The sequence below is a fragment of the Rhamphochromis longiceps genome, linkage group LG23, assembly GCF_057381845.1.
Source record: "Rhamphochromis longiceps isolate RC_006_pf linkage group LG23, R_longiceps_female_GT1.1, whole genome shotgun sequence".
NCBI classification, from domain to species: Eukaryota; Metazoa; Chordata; class Actinopteri; order Cichliformes; family Cichlidae; genus Rhamphochromis; species Rhamphochromis longiceps.
Window position 1 is genome coordinate 22,283,155 of NC_140578.1, and position 21,035 is coordinate 22,304,189.

At 41.9% G+C, this 21,035-nt stretch overlaps 3 protein-coding genes across 4 annotated transcripts; 1 reads left to right on the plus strand and 2 right to left on the minus strand.

The window, feature by feature from the left end:
* Positions 1–1,319: 1,319 nt before the first annotated feature.
* Positions 1,320–8,469, minus strand: LOC146641939 (cyclin-Y-like protein 1). Its single transcript, XM_085397402.1, has 10 exons — positions 7,514–8,469; positions 7,233–7,307; positions 7,109–7,143; positions 6,865–6,965; positions 5,819–5,854; positions 3,780–3,831; positions 3,579–3,698; positions 3,303–3,469; positions 2,217–2,379; positions 1,320–2,026 (listed from the first exon to the last, which is right to left on the minus strand). The coding sequence occupies exons 1-10, from the start codon at positions 7,671–7,673 to the stop codon at positions 1,910–1,912; spliced, it is 1,026 nt and encodes a 341-aa protein (XP_085253528.1). The 5' UTR covers positions 7,674–8,469; the 3' UTR covers positions 1,320–1,909.
* A 458-nt stretch (positions 8,470–8,927) lies between these two features.
* mettl21a (methyltransferase 21A, HSPA lysine) lies at positions 8,928–11,100 on the plus strand. The gene is made up of 3 exons (XM_085397406.1): positions 8,928–9,293; positions 9,389–9,500; positions 10,511–11,100. The coding sequence occupies exons 1-3, from the start codon at positions 9,111–9,113 to the stop codon at positions 10,906–10,908; spliced, it is 693 nt and encodes a 230-aa protein (XP_085253532.1). The 5' UTR covers positions 8,928–9,110; the 3' UTR covers positions 10,909–11,100.
* An 841-nt stretch (positions 11,101–11,941) lies between these two features.
* LOC146641941 (cyclic AMP-responsive element-binding protein 1-like) lies at positions 11,942–19,638 on the minus strand. Of its 2 annotated transcripts, none has more exons than XM_085397403.1 (8): positions 19,480–19,638; positions 18,477–18,574; positions 15,340–15,486; positions 15,117–15,217; positions 14,765–14,904; positions 13,148–13,321; positions 12,884–13,037; positions 11,942–12,789 (listed from the first exon to the last, which is right to left on the minus strand). In XM_085397403.1, exons 2-8 carry the CDS (start codon positions 18,561–18,563, stop codon positions 12,645–12,647), a joined length of 948 nt encoding a protein of 315 aa, XP_085253529.1. In that variant the 5' UTR covers positions 18,564–18,574; positions 19,480–19,638; the 3' UTR covers positions 11,942–12,644. The 2 variants fall into 2 exon arrangements, with proteins under 2 accessions (XP_085253529.1, XP_085253530.1); XM_085397404.1 differs by lacking the exon at positions 19,480–19,638 and adding an exon at positions 19,313–19,470.
* Positions 19,639–21,035: the final 1,397 nt, after the last annotated feature.

A 21,035-nucleotide genomic window follows, 5' to 3' on the forward strand; every position in this document is an offset into this window, starting at 1 on the left:
GTCTTCCATTTTCTGATGATTGCTCCCACAGTTGATTTTTTCACATCAAGCTGCTTGCCTATTGTAGATTCACTCTTCCTAGTCTGGTGCAGGTCTACAATACTTTTCCTGGTGTCCTTCGAAAGCTCTTTGGTCTTGGCCATGGCGGAGTTTGGAGTCTGACTGTTTGAGGCTGTGGACAGGTGTCTTTTATACAGATGATGAGTTCAAACAGGTGCCATTCATACAGGTAACGAGTGGGGGACAGAAAAGCTTCTTACAGAAGACATTACAGGTCTGTGAGAGCCAGAGATTTTCCTTGTTTGAGGTGACCAAATACTTATTTTCCACCCTAATTTACGAATAAATTCTTTACAAATCCTACCATGTGGATTCATGGATTTTTTTTTCACATTCTGTCTCTCACAGTTGAAGTGTACCTCTGGTACAAATTACTGACCTCTGTCATCATTTTAAGTGGGGGAACTTGCACAATCAGTGGCTGACTAAATACTTTTCTGCCCCACTGTATATTCAGTAGCTGAATATAAATTCATGTCCTTAAGAAACAGGAAAGAAACCCAGCAAAGACCTGACACAGGACCTGAGAGATGCCTCCGGACTTTCAGCTGTCTGTCTACAGCCATCTGTGAAACACGGTGGAGGTTCTGTCAGGGCTGCATGTCAGCCAGTGGTGTTGCAGATCTTGTCAAAATTTCTGAATTAATAATTTATCAAAGTACCATCAGATATTGATCCACCGTGCAATATCATCTGGAAAACATGATTGGCAAAAGCTTCATTTTCCAGCACAACAATGATCCCAAACCAAAATGCCAATGCAGTAAAATCATACTTGGATAGAGAATCACACAGTGGAGCACTATCAGTCATGGATCGGCCTCCCTGAGCCCGGACCTCAACATTATTGAAGCAGTGTGGGATCATGTTGACAGAGAACAGAACAAAAGGCAGAAACATCCAAAGAAGAGCTTTGAATGTCCTTCAAGAAGCCTGGAGAACTATTCCTGAAGACGACTTAACGAAATGACAAGAAAGCTGCCTAAGAGAGTTCAGACTGTGCTGAAGAATAAAAGTGGTCACACCAAATATTGACTTTTAGGTTATTACTGTATAAACTCTGTTTTTTCCTTACATGCTGCCACATATTATACACAAGACCTTATATCTTACGCTATTAACTTATACCTAATATGTGATGTTTGGTACTCAAAGCTGTGGGCAAGCTCTGCACCGTCACCACCTCTGTGCTCACATCTCACATCTTCCACAAACAAAAAACCACCATGATACACTTTCCCACTTAAACAGCATGAATTTGAAACAGCAAGTGAAATTTATTTAAATTAAATAAAATCTTGTACATTTCACAGCTATAGGGGCCTACATAGTAAGCAAAATAAAGTCTACTCTTTGTCCATGTGCAGAACTACACCACAGGGTAGCTCCAAAACAGTCTGTCATCATTTGAATATAGGAGAGGGAGTTTGCTTGGTGGAAGAAGACGGCCATAGCCAGATCCTACTCCCCAAAAGACTGGATAATGTAAAAAAAAAAAGACGGGAAAAAAGGTTATGTGTGGCTTCTGGTAGTGCTTTCATGCTGATTCCTTCCAGCTGTAGACATCCACCTTTAAAATACAACATATTTTTCACCATATCACCATGCTTTAAAGGCAGTTAGCCAAAGTTCCTTGTAATGAACACATAAAGACTGATTTCATTATATTGTAGTGATACTTTACGGTAAATCGTTTGTTCCTCTCCAAAATGAGCACATAAGCTTTTGTAATGAAACTTATCAGCAGCTGATATTAATGCAATCTACTTTGGAAATGTCTCTCAGCATGTGTGGCATCATATCCTGTAGATCTTGCAGTCTGCTCCAATGATAGATGGCTGTCACAGACTTAAGAGAGTACGGCCTGTGCAGTCTTGATGCCAACTAGGTTGTCTGCACTGACAGACCTTCTCATGGCCGATTTACTCAAGTCCTTATACTTGTCCTCACATAGCCTGGAGATAGCCTACAAAAAAGAGAAAGATAAGAACAATAAAAAACAATAATAATCAGAAGAAGTTTCAAACTGTTACGACAGAACAAGCAGAGCAGCCACAGCATAACAAGTTCTACCAACACTTACTTAATCAGTTCAGCAGTCGGAATATATACATTTCCAAACTGCAAAATAAAATCAGCCCTGGAAAATTACTCACCTCGAGTTTTTGGGCCCGCTTGGTACTGAGTGGCTCCAGAGGGAAACTGAGGTTGTTGTCATCAGCCAGTGAGCGCAGGTCAAAGTAGTACTTGGCGTAGACGCTGGCTGGGACATTAATGTTGAACTGGAGCAGCTCCAAAAAGTGACGCTCCATCTCATTCCTGCAAAACAGTTTGGAAAGGTTCACGAGCTTTTATTAAAAAACAAAAGGTCCTTTCCAGGCTGCAGGAACCTTTTGAGGGCTTTCCTATAACTCTTGGAGGTGGTCCCCACTTTCCGTGTGTTTGCACTGTGTGAACTAGAAACTACGCTACTTAAAAAAATTAAAGGAACACTTTGAAAATGCATCAATCTCAATGGGGGGGAAAAGCACGTCTGGATATCTATACTCTTATGCACTGGTATTCAGAAAATAAAATCACAATGCCACTATGATGGAAATTAAAATAATCAACCTACAGAGGGCTAAATTCAAAGTGAAAATGAAACAGGGAGTCAAGTGAACGTGCGGACCAGGCAATGGTATCAATTCCTTTAACCTCCAGGAACTACTTGCATACTCTTGCCACATGAAGCACTGTTGTGCACCAGGAGGAACCCAGTACTCACTGCAACAGCGTAGGGTCTGTCAATGGGTCCAAGGATACCTAATGGTAGTCAGGGTGTTGTTGCCTAGCCTGTAGGGCTCTGTGCGTTCCTCCATGGATATGCCTCCACAGACTATCACTGACCCACTACCAAACCAGTCATGCTGAACAATGTTACAGGCAGCAGAATTTTCTCCACAGCTTCTCCAGACCCTTTCACATCTGTCACGCGTGCTCAGGGGGAACCTGCTCTCGTCTGTGAAAAGCACAGGGCGCCAGTAATGGACCTGCTAATTTCTGGTACACTATGGCAAATGCTAATCGGGCTTCACAGTGCCGGGCAGAGATCACAGGGCCCACTAGAGGATGTCAGGCCCTCAGGCCACCCTCATTAAGTCTATTTATGATGGTCTGGTCAGAGACACTGACACGAGTGGCCTGCTGGAGGTCATTTTGTAGATCTGGCAGTGCTATACAAAAACTACTGTAATACTTACATGTCCTCCACGGTGATATCTTTGAGGATCTGGCAGTAATCGACATTCCACACAGCCTGATCATCCCAGACCTTGGAGGCCAGTAAGATGGCACCAAGAACAATGCGCTTCCAGTTACAAGGACAAATGTCCATCTCAGCATACGTTAACAGCCTTTCCAGATACACCTAAGGCAGAAGGAACCCATCCATTCACACAAGCAGAAAGGGTGATAGTGCTCAATACTTCTTTGCATCATTCAGCACTCTCTGCAGTGTGGTGGATGTTTGAACTTACCAGAGTGACGATGGCGCACTCGGCGGTGAGCTGAGCAGAGCTGAAGAGCGTTCTTATGAAGCGGTAGATGAGTTTGTGTTCCGGGTCAACCACAGAGTAGTCATCTGGAACCTTTTCTCGCTGTTGGGCAGAAGGTCATCATCAGCGGTCCACTAATATAGCAAATATCACTGCTTGGTGTAATCAACCACCTCAACTCACCGACAGTGGGTGCTTCTTCTCGTCGAATATATCCAGCGAGCGGTTTGAATCTCTGTAGATGCAACAAGCCACTGTTACGTGATATGTAACTTCTCATGGTTTGAAACTACCATTGCTTATTCACTGGGGTTTCTTGGTGTTAGATATCACAACAGTTATTTATCTTTCGTTGAGTTCTACAAATACTTTGTAGATTACAACCATTGATGTGCATTGATGTTAACAAACATTTTGTTTCCTATATTATTAAGTATCTGACTCACTGATGTCCAAAAAACTAATTTGGCCACCTGCTGTGAAAAAATATTTGCCCCCTTCCTGATTTCTTAGTTTTTTTGTTGTGTATTTGTCACACTTAAATGTTTCAGATAATCAAACAAATTTTAATGTTAAAGATAATAAGTGCATTTAACATCTAGTTTTTACGGTAAATGAAAAAAGTTAATACAAACCTGCCTGGTCCTATGTTAAAAAGGAATTGACCCCTAAACCTAGTAAGTGGTTGTGTCACTCTTGCCAAAAGAATGGGAATCAAGTGTTTCTGAGAACTGTGGAGGAATTTTGCTCCACTTTTCTTTGTACAGTTGTTTTAATTCAGTCACACTGGAGGGTCTTCTAGCATGAACGGCCTGTTTAAGGTTGTGCTAAAGTAGCGCCATCTGATTTAAATCAGCATTTCAATTAAGCCGCTGAAAGCCTTTCTCTTTTTTTTTGACGCATTCACAGGTGGACACGCTGGTGTTTCTGATCATTGTCCTGCTGTATAACCCAAGTGCTCTTGAGCTTCAGGCCATGAACTTGTGGTTGGACATCCACCTTCAGGATTTTCTGCTAGAGAACAGAATTCATGGTTCCATCAATTACAGCAAGTCGTCCTGAAACAGCAAAGCAGCCTTTAGATGTTGTTCTGAGGTTTTTTGTGACCCAAAAGTGAAACTGTCGCTGTGCTCTTGGAGTCATTTGGATAGGCCGGTCACTCCTGGGAGGGTTCACCACTGTTCCGAGTTTTCTTCATTTTTGGATAATGGCTCTCACTGTGGATCCAATCTGTGGATCAAGTGGGGCCAATTACTTTTTTCCACACAGGATGAGGACGAAGTAGGCTTGGATAACTTTTTTGCCTTAATAAATAAAGTCATTTAAAAACTGTTTGTTTGTATTTACTCAGGCTATGTTGGTCTATTATTCAAATTAGTTTGATGATCTGTAACATGTAAGTTTGACCAATATGCAAAAAACTAAGAAATCAGAAAAGGGCAAATACTTCTTCACCACATTGTATCTATTCTTTGAGTTGCCACCACCAAGTGCTATGACTCTGGCCATAAAACTCAAAAACCATACTTGACCTAAATTAGGCAAAATTGCATCCTTGGATCACTTCCAAGAACATGACTTTAAGGAAAGTAGCTCCTACTTTCCTTAAAGTCATGTTTTGACAGTTACTATATTTAAAATGCAAATAAATTGCATTTCAAACTGAGATGACGCAAACAGAGAACTCAATTTTCAACCTATTATGTGCAGACATGAGATGAAAAAAACTGTTAATTTTTTTTTTTTAAAAAGCAATCACAACCTCTTTTTTAATTTATTTATTTTTTTTGCAATTCTGACCTGACGCAAGCCACCTTCTGGTTTGTTTGTCAATCAGAGCTAAATTGCCAGGTCTCTCTTGGAAATGAGATTTTTAATCTCAATGAGATTTTTTACCTGGATAAATAAAGGACTAATAAAAATTAAAAAATCTCTGGCTCTCATTACCAGTGATGATCTTAAAAAGCTGTACCCATCTGGCACTTAAGTTGATATCCACCTTCTGCATACGTCTGTCATTCATGCATGATGTATTTAGCAGTAAGACAAGGCAAGTAGCATTTCCTATAGGACTTAGATGAAGTAATTAAAAATTAGCCTAAGTACTAAAATCAGTCTTTCTTACAAACTTGATGACTAATGTTTGTAAATATCTAAGTACTGGTTACAACAATGAAGAAAACGTTGCACTACCAAGAGACAATACTTCTGACGTTTCCTACCTGTTTTTTATGTGGTAGTATATGGCCAGTGCAACACTGCAAGAGACAGAAATCAACAAAGAATAAAACACTAGAGCTGGATTTTCCCTTTTACAGCTTTTTATTTTTACTTCTACTTTACAAATAGATATTTAGATCTTTTCAACTGCAGCTATTTGGTGACTTTAAATGTTACCTGCAGTTCAGGACAAACAAACAGAAACATTTTGCAAATAATTAAACAGTAGACTGACAACATGTCAGTAACATAATTGTGTATAACAAGAGGATCTTAAAGGGGACGGAGTTTCTCAGAAGTAAAGATGGGCCAAGGTTTAGTAATCTCAAAAAAGCCTATGTACAAATTGGGGAACAAATTCATGTACAGATGAGGAGACTTTGAATATCTAATAATATTCAGTACATAGTGATATTAAACAATTCACAGAACTGGAAGAAATATCTGTGCACAAAAGACAAGGCTAAAAATCAGTGCCCATGATCTTCAGGTGGCACTGCATTAAAAACAGGAGTATCTATCAGTGCCTACTGAATTGGTAGCTTGGACATCTGGAAAAGCATCATCAATGCTGAAACGCATATGAAGGCTTTAGAGCAAGATATGCTGCCGTGCAGAGAGCTTCTTCAAGGAGGTTTTTGCATATTTCAGTAAAACAGTGCTAAACCACATACTGCATGTATTACAAGAGCATGACTTCCTGGTAAAGAAGTCCAGATGCTGAACTTTTCACCAGCTGAAAGCGGCAGCTAGAATCTTATATCAGGACATCATTCCTCTCCCAAATGTCCAGCAAAGCTCTCTTTTTAGTTTCCACACTTTTATTAAAAGAAGATGGGATGCTACACAGCGTTAAACGTGGCCATGATGCTGCCATCAAATTCAAAATAAACATATGATAAGTTTAAAATGTTTTAAAGTGAGTCAAAACTGTGTTTGTGGAATTTGCAAACCATTGAACTCTGTTTTTTATTCACACTTTACACAGCGTCCCAACTTCTTTTGTACTTGCACTTGCAGCAGTACTGAGGTGAGGGCGGTCACTTACCATTTAATAGTGCTCTTGAGATTGGGCTGGCTGACGGTGCTGTCATCGAGGAATATGGTTGAACACGAGCTGTACTTTTTAGAAAGGAGTCCCGGGGACATCTGGCATCGAAAGCATGTTTAGAGACAGAATGGAGGGGAAAACGGGTTATAGAAACACATTCAACCCCAGAGAAATTAGATGTATGACTGAATCATTTCAGCAACAAAAAGACCCACGAAGAACACGCAGAGCCGTAACTTACGTGATTCATGTAGTTGCTTTTCCTTTTCTCGCGGACTGAAATTGGATAAAAAACAAAATCAAAGAGATGTAGGAGTTTCAGAAGAGAATGGGGTAAAGTATTAAAGCACCAGAGAAATACTGACCATCTGTCTGAGACTTGTTGAGGAATAGAGTGCTTGCTCTGGGGTGGTCGGATGGGTTGGCCTCTTGGGCCAGCTCTGTAGAAGGAAAGTGTTAGAAGTCTTCATATAAGACTACAGTGTTTGTCTAGGAGCTGCCACGCTGCTGCTGATTTAATGCTAAACAGCTCTTAAAGCATGTAAAACATTTAAACTGAATCACTTGCAGTAAACCGGCACCAGGACAGGACAACATCACTGCATGCAATCACATCTCCAAAAATAGCAAACTAATCTCCACACACCATCTGGAAGCTCCCTGTCGCTGATGTGCTGCAGGTATGTCCCAGTGTCCTCGCTCACATCTTCAGTAGTGGTGATGGGACACTCCTCCAGCTCCACCTCTCTCCTGTGGATCTTGGGGCTCTCTCCAGGAGAGATGCAGCAGGACACCGAACCTCCCATCGCTGACCTGCAAAAGTCCTGCAACAGCCAGCACCGCTTTCCATACAATTGAGGAGGGACCACCTGCTAGTCTGGCAATTCTGAAGCTGCAGGAAGGTCTGCAAGATCTTTAAGCCAAACCTTACAAGGGGTTGTTAGGAAAAATACATAAAACACTAGTTTTGCTCTGCCTTGGCGAGATCGGGTTCAATCACAACCTGGAAGTGTTCGGATTATTTGAAAATGTGCGTGTTGTGGACCAGCACAGCCCTTGTGTTTTTGCTGCAAAGTGAACGATCTCGCTTCAGAGCAGAACGGGATCTATGCAAGGACAGCCAAGTAAGTATCTGCGGTATGTGCAGGACGGCTGACATATTCAGGGTGTGTGCGCAACCCACGGATGGCGCACTTTAATATGAACTGCGTGCGTGGGCTGCATGGTTTGGGGCTGAGAATAACCGCTACCAAGTCATTTTACGGAAAACAGTCTAATGAGACGAAGTCAGGCGTTCCTCTGCCTCCCTCCATGGCTAGCCGGCTAACGCTAGCTTCCGCACCTCAATCCACTGCTGGCTCCTCCAGCAGCGTGACTCAATCCATTTTCACTGCGGCTCAAGTCTGTGTCACCGCTGCAGCCCTTTCAGCGACAGTACCGGGCGAATTCACCAGCCGGAAGGGTTTTTAGAGGAAACGGGGAAAGTGAACGGCCAGTGGGTATCAAAGCGGTGGCCGGAGGTGGCGTTCATCTCGTCGCACTAGCGGGACACAAGCTTTAGATGTCAAAGCGACCGTAGCAGGTAAGTTCAGAGGTAATTTCCTGCTTAAGGTTTTCAAAGTAAACGTCCATGGACCTGTAGCTGCAATAGATGCCATTGGTGGCAGGTTCTTACTAAGAAAATACCCACCACTGTGCAGCCTTTTCATATTCGATGAAAATATGTATTTTTTTTCTTTTTTATTTCTTATGTCTATACTCTCAGCACAGAGTGAGTCTCTTCACGCAGCTCAAAAACCCTTTATTTGCAGTACACCGGAAGCTACATCGCTGCTATGTGTTGCTACCTTTACAGACCTGCGGGTTTTTTCAGACCACGCCCCCTCCTAGCTAAAACACAACCCCGTTAAGAAAATCTTGCAGACACGCCCATCGCAAAGACTTACTCTTTTCCCATTGGTCACTTTTAGCTGGGCAGTTACGTGATTGGCTAAATTTGTTCGTTGACGTCAACACGGGTTGCCGTCTTCAGTTGCCTGAAAGCGAATCGGTCTCTTGCGCTTCAGTATTTATTAAAGAAAACAAGCCAACTATCAACGCTAAAAGTTGGTTCATATACCCTAAAAACATTCTTTAACAAACGAATTAAATAATAGCTATATAATAACTCCAGAAGATGGCGGAAACGAATCAATGAGCCAGCCTAGGGAAAACGTCGAAGAAGAAGGAGGAGCGCACTGCGCATGTGTAAACGAGTGTGGGTTTTATTTATTTCAAACATGGCTCTCGTTCCCTATGTAGAAAACCCATTGCCTGCGCTTTCCAAACTCCACAATTCATCAGCACAGTTTAGGTTTGCCAACCGCGACCTCCGACTCGCTCAGGACTGGAAAAAGCTCGGTGTGGCGGCAGTTGTGTGGGATGCGGTACGTTACAACAGTGGCAACAGTGCTTAGCTTCAATAATTCCTCCATGTTTCATTAGATTTATACATTACTATTGCATTTGTGTTACTGCCCAGGCGGTGGTCATGTGTATGTACTTGGAGCTGGGAAGAGTGGAGCTAAAGGGGAAGAAAGCAATTGAATTGGGAGCTGGCACTGGTCTGGTGGGCATTGTAGCAGCTCTGCTAGGTGAGTGCATAATTACTAACCACCAAAAACTGGAGGTGGTCGGATCACTCCAAACATCAGTAGTATCAGTACCAATGCTGCTATTGGTATCAGATCGATACTAGCCCAAAAGGATCAGCACTTTGGTTTCAAACCTTTAAGTTCAGTATGTACACAAAAGAACTGTGTTAAATAATTAATATAAAATAATGAAAAATATACACACATATATAACACATTAAAACAACAGAAGTTGACCCAAGATGCTTTAGAGACAGGCTCATTTGGATTCCTTGTCTCCAAAACTAGTCGTGTGTGATACCAAATAAATACAGGGCTAATGCTGAAGACAGCAATGCTGACACTTTTAACCTGTGGAGGCAGCATATAAAGGTCAGAGCAGTGTCATTATTTATGATAAATTGTCATCAATTAGTAGATTCTGATGACATTTTAATGATCACTAAATCACTGAAATTTTTGCTTTCCACAATAATGAGTTAACACAAAAAACACACCTTTCAGCACTTTGTGTATTTTGAAACTGTGTTTTTTGGAGACCTTGAATTTAAATATGCATGTGTTTAAAACACTGTAGGTCAGCTTCAGTTGTTTAAATGTGCTGCAACAGGCTATATATCACAGAGATGTCACAGTATGTATCGATCCTATTGGGCTAGTATTGAAGGATATTAATACCATCGATATTTGGATTAATCTGCCCACCTTTATCCAAAAACTGAAGGTGTTTTTTGTTGTGTTAACTCATTATTGTGGAAAATTAAAATCAAATTGATTTAGTGGTCATTAAAATTTGTTCAGGATTCATCATGACACACTACTCTCCGCTACATAATCTCCCTTCATAGGTTTAAAGTATCCATATTGATATCAGCAATACTGGCCCTGTATTTACTGTGTATCAGATCGATACCAAAATTTGCAGTATCTCATAGCACTATCAAAAACCCTTGAGAGTGTGGCGGGTGAACAAGGAAAGCTGTGATAGTCCTACTCTAACCCTTCCCTAGGTGCCAGAGTGACCATCACTGACAGAGAGCCTGCGCTGGACTTCCTCTCTGCTAACGTGAAAGCAAACCTGCCCCCAGATTCCCAACAATCAGTGGTGGTCTCTGAGTTGACCTGGGGCGAGGGCCTCGAGCGATACCCAGCCAGAGGGTTTGATGTGGTTCTGGGTGCGGATATCATTTACCTGGAGGACACATTTTTGCCTCTGCTGGAAACGCTGGAGCACCTGAGCTCAGACGCCACTGTGGTGTTACTGGCCTGCAAGCTCCGCTATGAGCGAGACACGAACTTCCTAGGCATGCTTAAGCAGCACTTCACCGTCGAAGAAGTCCACTACGACAAACAAAGAGACATACACCTATACAAAGCTTGCAAACTGACACGGAAGAGAGACTTGTGACCATTTGTTCGTTTTAATATATGAAATAAAATGTTTTAAAATCAGATTACCAGAAACACATTTATTAACAGCTGCCAAAAGTGTCATATCTGAATAGCTCTAACGTAATGCACTGTATTATTATACAAGTTGTTGCTGACATTTAGAAATAGTGAATACAAAAAAAATAAACGAGAAGCAACATAAAAAGCATACTATATCATGACTATACATAATACCTAAAGAATACAATATGGCATCCCATTCTCACAAAAATATTTTCTTTTAGAACCACCAACACCACCTGATCTTACAGTCATTTCACAAAGTGGGTGCAGTTGAGTTGTATCTGGTGAGCTTTGATGCTCCATTTACAAAAAAAAGAAGTGATCAAACACATTGATGCAACAACATTTGATTAACTGCAGATGAGTGGTAGATTTACCCAGAAAGCGGTGAAATGCTGAAGGATTGTAAATGCAAAGAAAGTGCACATGCTAGCTCATATTACTATAAACAGAATTAAGAGACGGTGACCGAGGCCTCAGAGGGGCCCGCTATGGCAAATTTCCCCCCTCTGATGTAATTCCATGATTCCAGTGCTTTATCCACTTGTCTCTGAATTCTGCTTAAAAACTCTTTCATTGCATAACAAGTAAGGCTCATTAAGTTTTTGGTTATTGTTCAAAAATAATCCATGAGTCTATGGAGAGAGAGAGAAAAAAGAAAGGTTTTGCTTACAGTATATAATCTCTGATAAACGTGCAGCAGCTTATTTATCCGTTATTCCCACTTCCTGTACTGTCGAAGGCCTATTTTGCCTTTGTTTGTTTTTACCACCAAAATCTGGTAATTAACAGGACACCATTACGCAATTTTCCACTTAATGTCTCTGAAGTTTTAAAAAAATGAAGACAAAAAGTCCCCCCCCAACTTCACTGCTGCCCAACTTTTACCATCTCCTCACTGTGCTGCAGTTAACATGAAAAAAACATTTTACAACTAAATGGTTAGTTTTTTGTTCACGTTGTATAAAAGCAAAAATATACTTGGGTAAAACAAAGAAAAAAGAAACATGGCATTGTAGAAGCACAATCTAATTCAGAACAAACCAAAACACACATCTTAAAAGATAAAAACGTCCAAGACACAGGCCACCTATAAGTATAAGCATTAATAAGTAACAGATGTTAATTCGAGAGTTACAGATAGAAATGTTTCACGTGAAGTTATACTCTCCGAAAGGGAAAAGAAAAGAAAAAAGTTCCATCATCATCATCATTATCGGTGGTGCTTGCGGTCAGTTCCCCCATTGCTGGTGATGTTGCCCGGGTAGTCCGGGCACCAGTGACTGGAATGCTTCCCTTCGGTGGTGTCCTTGGCGATAACAGATAGTTTCCCTGCTCTGTCACCTTGCCACGCAGACCCTGTTTAAGTTGCAGTCTCCTCCACGTTCACTGTGAGCACCGCCTGATCCTTTTAATGGGGGAAAACTGGTGGTTGATTTCAAATTGCTCAAATGGGATGGGGGTTTTAAATTGCCCAAATGGGACAAGGTTTCAATTTACCAAAGTGGGATGGGGCTTTTGTTTTGTTTTTTTTATACCTGGTGAGTCACGTTCACACATTTTTCAGCAGTTTTTAAAAAGAAAGCAGAAGAGTAGAAAAGAGGAGGGCGCATCCAGATGCATGGCTCTGTGCTGAGTCTCTGTACACAAGTGCTGGGGATCACCTGTCAAGCCACCGGCAGGTGTATTCTACTCTGATTTGTGGCAGTACAAGTCTTTGAGGGCTTTCAGTTCCTCGATGAGGGTTTTGTTCTGGTTTTCCAGCACGGCCACACGGTTCTCCAGACACTTCACGTACTCTTTCTTCTTCCGACGGCACTCGCGGGCTGCCTCCCTGTGAGACAAGAGGATGCGGGTACATGAAGCTCACATCAGCTTGACACCTACAGAAGCAATTGAGTACGAGTTACTAATTAACCTCGCCATACCTGTTTTTCATCAGTCGGACCTCCCGTTTGCGTGTGACTTCCTCAGTGGCTCCTGATCCGCTGATTGTGGGTGGAGTTGCCATGACCACCCCAGGAGTGATGGTGCTGGTGGGGGCTGTGCGGATTTGATAGGCCTGGACATCACCAGAAGCAGCTGGTGAACAAAGATAGACAAACAGTCAGTGCTTCATTCAGCAAAGCTTTACAAATAGTGTAGGTTTTGTGGAACTTCACTTCTAAACACTGTGGAAACCATTTTCCCACCTTGCACGACCACCTGGTTACTGGGCACGAGGATCTGCTGCCCGTCACTGGTCTGAGCATACTGCAGGATGGTGGCACCAGGCTGGGCTGCAGCAGTGTTGGCCATGGTGAACGTCTGCAGGCCATCCGTGCCATTATTGGCCAGCTGAATGGCTCCACCCTGGGTAATGGCAACTGCAGAAGGATAAAATTGTGCATTAGGACTTTTAACCAATTGCTTTCTGTGTTGTTCTCCTCCATCCAATACTGTAAACATTACTGGATATGGGGCTCCACACAAACTGTCATATCACAAATACTGTTTTTGTAGGAGGAAAAGAAGGAAAATACTGGACTTAACATCATTCATTCACAATATCCACAGGTTTTCTAAACTGCATTAAGTCTGTACAGGTCAAGGATAATCTTAACACTGGTCTTTAATGTTGGAAACATTAGACAGGGTCTGAATCGGGGCCTGGTGGGGTGCCCCCGGCCTCTCGGCCTGGGGCTCGGTCACTCAGGCACGGCTGGCTGCCGGCGGAGCTCACGGGCGCGTCACTGCAACCCCCCCTGGCTTCTGCTCCGCGGCTGCTGAGTGAGCCCTCATCTGGGACTCTCCTCAGCTCTTTCTGGGACAGTGGCGCGGCTGCCCCTCTGTTGGTCTTCCTTGGTCTCTTGTGTTCTGGAGGCCTCTGGATGTCTGGAGTTTTGATCTCCTCCATACCTGCTTCATGCCCTGGAGGACGGGGCTGTGCCCCCCCACACCCTCTAGCAGATCATTACATGAAGGAACCTTTTAAAAAAACAAGCGCGTCCATGCTCACAGGTGTACACACGGGTGATCACACCCACAAACTACACCCTTTTTGGCTCCTACCTCAAAGCACACTGTGTTCTGTTGATCTTATGTGCTGCACAATAATGTTTAATATTTAGTATTTACTGTCATATTCCCATATATCATTGTGATGTTGTTTATTCTATTACTCTTGTTCTCTTCTGCTTGTTTTCTTTTTTCTTTCTCAACAGGTGATCCAGGTGATCGATATATGCATTTTCTTTTTTTTTCCTGCCCATTCTGTTGGTTTTTGTTTTTTGCCCTTCTCCCCCGTCCCTCTTCTCAGCTGTTTTTCTTTCCCTCTTTCTTTCTCCCCTTCTTTCCCCCAGTCAAGTCTGTCCCGTATTCAGCAAGTGAAAATAAATTAAACAAAAGGTGAATCAAATGGACCATTACGGCAAGGCTGGGATGGTCAATTTGGTAAAGTAAATCCGTTGGGCATCTTTCTTTGCCTTTAGACAACAATTCTGATGGCAAAAGAGCCAAACGGGACAGGCAAAAAAAAAAAATTAAATAAATAAATAAACAGGGTCTGAATCAAAGCATCAAATGTGGCCTTTTTCTGATTGGCAATCCCTGAAAAACAGGTTTGGGATTACTTGTTTAACATGATCATCCACCACTGTAACAGCATGTAGAAAAAGCATAATAGGTTCCCTGTCTGCTTAATCTGGTCATTTGATTTAGTGAATTTAAATAGTCTCATTGCACGACAGCAGAAGTAGAATGCTCGATTACGTTAACACCTACTTATTTTTAACAAAAACCACCAGCTATCTGTGTCTCAAAGTACTTACTGTACTGGCCACTGCTGGTCTGATAGATGGGAGTGGGCATGGTGACCGTGGTGATAGCAGGGGCTGAGTCATCTTCTGATTTCTCTTCCTCAATTCGAGGCACTGCCGGAGCATCTGATGATAAGTCATTCAAGATCTTTCTGTAAGAGGAACATTTGCAGAAAAATCTTAGCAACCTTTTATTTTCTCCTCGTTTCATATCTGCAAATAGTCTATTTATAGCTGATAAAAATGAAAGAGTGTCAGTCATTGTCTTCTAAGCTTTGAACACGTCATACAGACACAAAATGGAAGCAGTACAGATTAAGGAGATGCTGTTTGCATCTGCAGTTTCTCAGCGTGTCACACAGACCTGTAGGAAGGCCGCCTGGACAGAATCTCTCTCCTCTTCTGAGAATCTGTCACGCTGTCGACAGATTCCTGAGAGTCCTCGCTCTCAGCGACAGTCGAAATCTGTAAGGAAATCATCTCAAATTCAATTTGAATTCATTTACAAACTTCAAAGCCATCATGTTCAGCTCATATCCCCTACTGCAGTCATTACTTGCAAGATTAAGTTTCCCCTCTCCTCTTACCTGTACCGTCTGCACCTGTGGGGACTGAATGACCGAAGGCTGAGCGGCTTGGATCACACCGTGCACTTGGACTGTTTGACCATTGGGTAACTGGACAAGAGTGACTGTGGGACTACTGGAGGACACCTGGGCTGCTGCTATGGATGCCTGAAAATATAAAACACATTGTATAACCACACATGTGCATAGTTACAAACAGCCCACAGCAACTGGTATTATTTTACTCTTGGGTAACCTCAATCTCAATCCCATCTCAAATCCACATGGGCCTTCTGCTCGACCTTCTTAGATCTATATAAACAATTCGTGGTGCTAAGTTTGGATATGTAAGATACCAAATACTTTCCAAGATATATACATATTTTAAAAATGGTCCGTTGACCCACTTCAGGTATGTTTTTTCACACCCTGAAATCTGAGGTCGTGTTTAAACATGAATATCTCAAGGACCACTAAAGAGAAAAGCTTTAAATTTTCACTTTCTTGAATCATGAATGAGGATACGTAATTTGGTACAGCAGATACAGCCTAGTATTGTGACGGTTTGCATGGTGATAATACATCAATTAGGGCTGCACGATTAATCGTTAGAAAATCGCGATCTCAATTCATACTTATGTGCGATCTCATTTCCAAATGACAACGATTTAAAAAAAAAAAAAAAAAAAAAAAAGATGACGATTGTACCGCATTTTGATCCGGGACGTAATCTGCATGAAAACAAGCGCTCACTCTTCCTGCTCAACAAATGACAAGGGCGGAGCCTTATACCACGTGATACAGAAGCTGTGCCGTGTGATGCTAAAATTAGCAGGGAAAAAACAACGGAGAGCACGTCAGGGATGACGAGAAAGTGACAGGAGAAAATCCGTCCCGGTCAACCACCCAAACACCAATAACGGGAACCTTATACAGCGCTTCCCTATACACGTCGAACTCCCGCAGGCACAAAGAAATTACGGAGGCTATCACTTATCACCTGACCAAAGATATGGCTCCCATCAACACTGTGCAAAACCAGGGATTTAGGAAAATGATCAACACCCTAGACCAAGCCTATTCAAATGGCGGCCCGCGGGCCAAATGCGGCCCAGAAGCAACCTGCGAGTGGCCCTGCCTGTGGTCCTGGCAGAAACACAGAGAAAACGCAAAAAATTAATTCATTAATCAATTTTTAAAAAATTAAAAATTCCTACAGTGTAGTGTAGACTGTGAATGCAACACTCCTAGTAGCCTAGCAATATTTAACCCACAATGCACCGTGATGTAAACATATTAAACAATCATCGTAATATATGATGCGACAACAGCATGTCTTTCTCACTCCAAAAGCGCAAAATTGACAATGAAAACTGTCGGTTTAACCCTGCCTGGACTGACAAATACTTATTCATTTTACCGAGTTTAATAATCTTATAACCGGAGTTGTACTACCATGGTGAGGGTCCTGTACAGCCCAAGAGAGAGCTGCAGCATCTTCCCTTCGTGTTTGCTTCTTGGCGAAGAAGAAAAGGCCTTTCACAGATTCTGAAACAGTGAAATACTGCATGCTGGCCGTGGTGGATGCAGTGAAAAGTGATGAAAAAATTAAAGTAAGTGTGACATCTGCTATTAAAAACGTACCCCTGTAGGACAGTTCAAATATTCGTAGAGTTGAAGTTCTGGCGTCAGAGGAGTTTGAAATGCTGTTAGATGACCTGAAGAAAACTGATGTAATGTCCATAGCAGGAGATCACAGACAGAACTGATAATGCACAGTTGTGCGTACATGTCTGTTTTTTGGATGGGAAATTGCTCGGTTTGCTACCGTTAGAGGGACACACAGCTGGCGAAATGATGTTTGAGAAGATTTAAGCTCTTTTTGAGGAAAATGGTCTGCATATGAAGCGTGTCTGTATACTTGTGACTGATGGGGCTCCATCCATGGCAGGAAAAGCGAGTGGTCAGCGAAATATTTATTTTAATTTGAAAAGGAATTATCAAAATGTTTTTAGTTATTATTATTTCAAATGTGCAAAAAATAGTTTAGTTATAGCTCCCTTTTTTTAAATGGACCTATTGGTGTGCATTTGTGAGAGGTCACCAGATTTACAGGAGAAAAGGAATAAAAAAAAAAATACTTGTTTTTCAATACAGTTGTGTGGGTTTGAAATTGATCATGATCTGCTGCTTACTGGCTTCAAAAAAAAAAAATATCTGGCCCAGATAAATTCCTCGGTTTGAAAATCTGGCCCAACTAACTTCGTAGTTGAATAGCCATGCCCTAGACAAATGCTACACTGTGCCGTCCCGCAACTATTTTTTCTATTGTTGCACTACCTGCTCTATACACGCAGTGTCGAGCAATGGTTGAGATGGAATTTCAAGCAGTACAACATTTTGCGGCAACAACAAAACGTGAGACATTTGTTGTTTTTATGTTTATTTATTGTTTTTATGTTCAGTTTCAACTGTTGCGAAGTTGATGTGCAGTTAATAAGTGCAATAAATATTTATATTGGAAAAGAAAATCGTGAGAGAATCGTGATCTCAATTCTAAGCCAAAAATTTTTTGATTCTCATTTTATGCAAAATCGTGCAGCCCTAACATCAATACAGGGACACCAAATATCAATATTTTATTTAATTAATTAAAATAGTCGGAGAACACTACGAGCTACCGTAGGCTCATCTCATGCATGATCCTGAGATAAAGCTAGCCGAGCAAACTTACATTTAATCAGCATTTCAGAATTTCTGACTTTGTAGACAGCAACACACATTTATCTCAGTTAACTGTTGTATTATCAGAAAGACTGACCACATTCACTTACAGACAGATAACAGACTGATAATTTTATCTTACTGGATAATACAGATATTTACAAAGTTTCAACTTTGACGGCATAATTTCCAGTCACAATCACAGTATTTGTTATTGCAATGCTCAGCATAACTGCATAAACTGCTACAATATCATATCATGGGGTCTTTGCTGAATCTCACCTGTAGTATTTGATAAACAAGCCAAAATCTCACAGCACAAAACTTTGAAACGTAGCATTTTCACGCAAACTGAAAATGGTCGAGCATTAAAACTTAAATTCATACTCCTTGCACTAGTTCTGCACTCTCTGCATGAGAATAAAAAGCACTACCTGTGCCAAGGTGATCTGCTGGGCCTCAGACTCCGAAACAGCCGTTTCACCACTTTGCTGTGTGTCTGCAGCCGCTTCCATGGTCATTTAAAATCTGGCTGATGGAGGGAAAACAAAAGTGAGAAACGGCTTATTTGTGAATGCAACAGCATGCTGGGAACACCAGACTCATTCAAAAACTTGCTCGGTCTTAAAGGAGGGTGTGGCTTAGCTTAACATGCTAGCATATAGCTCATTTTCAACTGTTTCCTTGTTAGCCGAAATTATTTTAAAAATGACGCAAGACGGAACGTTATACTTATGGCTCAACAACATTAACGCGAACTGAAATGAGCCGCTTGTTTATCCAGGCTCACGCTTGCAGTTAACGCCGGAGGCTAAAGCTAAGGCTAGTGTTACCAAGTTAAGAGTTAGCGTGCTAGCTCTCAGGCAGAATGAGCTCCAATGAGCATGCTAACATGCTAACGGGAGTGCAACACAAACTTCACATTTATCGTGTCTCAATTTCGGCTCTTTAATTTCAAATCCTGTCGCTGTTTAAGGCTTTGCTGAAAGGAGAAACTTGTAGTCCAAACAAGTCTGCACTAGCAATTTCCATTAGGTTGCTAGCTGTGGGTTTTTATGGAGGGAAATGTCTGCATTGTATGCTTTTTTTTGCAACTAGGAGACACCACTTTCACTAACTAGTTAATTCACTGATGTTGCTTTTTTAAATTAATATTAAACACTGGTTTCAGGTGACGTGGTTGTAACTTTAAGTGGCTAGCTGCTTCTGTGACTTATTTCTAGAGAAGTTTGATTAAAAAAAAGATCCAAGCCCACTCCCACATTAATACCTATGTCTGCTGTGTTGCGAGCCTTGCAGAGACTGACTCATTTTGTGAGCCTCTGCAACACCGCCGCCATGATCTCTTTGTTGGCTCTGTGCGGATATTTTGGCGCAAATAACCTCTCTGGGCAGCCATCTATCTGTTTAGCAAACATCGGATGCGTATCCTCTTACCAACACGGACTCGCTTCGTCACTCCCGGGTCTACGGAGCTCCACTTTTATTCAGACCGACACGTAAGAGACCGCGTCAGGCTACACCTCCGTCGCGTCACCGAGAACAACAACACGGAGAGGAGGACGAGGGAGACGACGACAACGAAAAATCAGCTTCTCCGGAAGGACTCGAGTGGACACGGCGAGGGGCGGAAGTTTACGGAAACTACCGAAGGACACGGGAGGGGGTAGGAAGCCACGGAGATTGACGAGGAAAACGGCTGCCTGAACTTGTCCGAGCATGCGCAGTGTTTTCCGTTCATGAATTTGCGACTGGCTTAATAGAAAAAGGTTGGAGAGATGATTAAAATGCATAAAATGGAATACGTAGGACAACATATATAGCAATGTGAATATTATTAATCCCATTTTGTATACAAGGGCAGTCATTTGGTTTGCGCTGCCTGCTAGCATCTTGAACACTGCTGTTATGTGCTGGATTGTCTCAGGGGCATCTTTGCACAGCATGAACCTGGGGTCTTGCCTGGTGTGGTTGACCGCAGCCTCTATGGATGTTGTGCTGAGAGCTTGTTCCTGTGCTGCCATGTTCAGTGCCTCTTTGCTCTCTTTCAAACCAGCTTTGTCCACCCGTTGGTATGATTTCTTGATATTGGACAAATCTTCTGTCTCTCTATGAATGCTGTTGAATGCTCCGGATGCATTCATCTGAGTATGTGTGTTAGATAGAAAGCACTTGGATGTGAATGGGTAGTGAGACATGCTCAGTTAGAGCGAAAAAGGGACTTTACAATGCACCCTAAAGGGAGCAGCACAATGACGCATGTGTTCAGTGGAAGTTTGAAAAGGTGATAGACCAAACCAATCAATTTCTTTTTATTTTTAGTTCTTCTTTTTATTAAATTAAATGTCTCTTTACTTTTAAATTTGTTTTATTTTCTATTCATTTGATTATAAAATTCAATGTTCGTTTTAATTTATAAAACATGGATACATTTACAGTTTACTGACTGCATTTCTCTTGCAGTGCACACGGTGGCAGCAAAATCCTTCTTAATTTCTTTTCCAGCTCCACCTTCAGCATCAACGCTGCTCCCATAATGTTATGTTTGGCCACGTTTCCTTTTATTGTTGCTCAATATGATTAGTTATCTGTGAATTTGATTAGCGCTAACAGTGGTTTCAGCTTCGTACCACCAAACAGCAGTTTGATTTTAATGAGAAAACTCTGCTTTGTCGTACCCGCTTTACTTATTATACTTATTTACAACCGCCCTCATTCGCATCACATTTGCTTCTCCTTGGTCGTTGACTCCTGCCATAAAATGTACTCATTAACTCTGTCACTTTGAGCGCAGGGACAGGAGCTGTTGTGAAACGGGTTCAAAGCTGTGGCAGGTGGTCAAAATCCTGTGGGGGAAATGAGACTTCAGACCAATTTATGGCTATAATCTCTATGTGCGAGGTCATTTCGGAGGCCTTTTAATACGCACAAGCACACACACACACAGATGTCAAACATACGCATCTTCACCTATTGAGTGATTGACTACGCCA

Excerpts from the sequence above, each read along its gene's own strand:
- LOC146641939 (XM_085397402.1), bottom strand. The coding sequence starts at position 7,673 with ATGGGAGGTTCGGTGTCCTGCTGCATCTCTCCTGGAGAGAGCCCCAAG. Across the intron at positions 3,832-5,818 it reads TACTACCACATAAAAAACAG|AGATTCAAACCGCTCGCTGG; the intron begins GTAGGAAACGTC and ends TTGCATCTACAG. Across the intron at positions 2,027-2,216 it reads AGCGGGCCCAAAAACTCGAG|GCTATCTCCAGGCTATGTGA; the intron begins GTGAGTAATTTT and ends TCTTTTTTGTAG.
- mettl21a (XM_085397406.1), top strand. The coding sequence starts at position 9,111 with ATGTGTAAACGAGTGTGGGTTTTATTTATTTCAAACATGGCTCTCGTT. Across the intron at positions 9,294-9,388 it reads CGGCAGTTGTGTGGGATGCG|GCGGTGGTCATGTGTATGTA; the intron begins GTACGTTACAAC and ends GTTACTGCCCAG. Across the intron at positions 9,501-10,510 it reads CATTGTAGCAGCTCTGCTAG|GTGCCAGAGTGACCATCACT; the intron begins GTGAGTGCATAA and ends ACCCTTCCCTAG.
- LOC146641941 (XM_085397403.1), bottom strand. The coding sequence starts at position 18,563 with ATGACCATGGAAGCGGCTGCAGACACACAGCAAAGTGGTGAAACGGCT. Across the intron at positions 14,905-15,116 it reads TCCAGGCGGCCTTCCTACAG|AAAGATCTTGAATGACTTAT; the intron begins GTCTGTGTGACA and ends TTCCTCTTACAG. Across the intron at positions 13,038-13,147 it reads TAACCAGGTGGTCGTGCAAG|CTGCTTCTGGTGATGTCCAG; the intron begins GTGGGAAAATGG and ends TTTGTTCACCAG.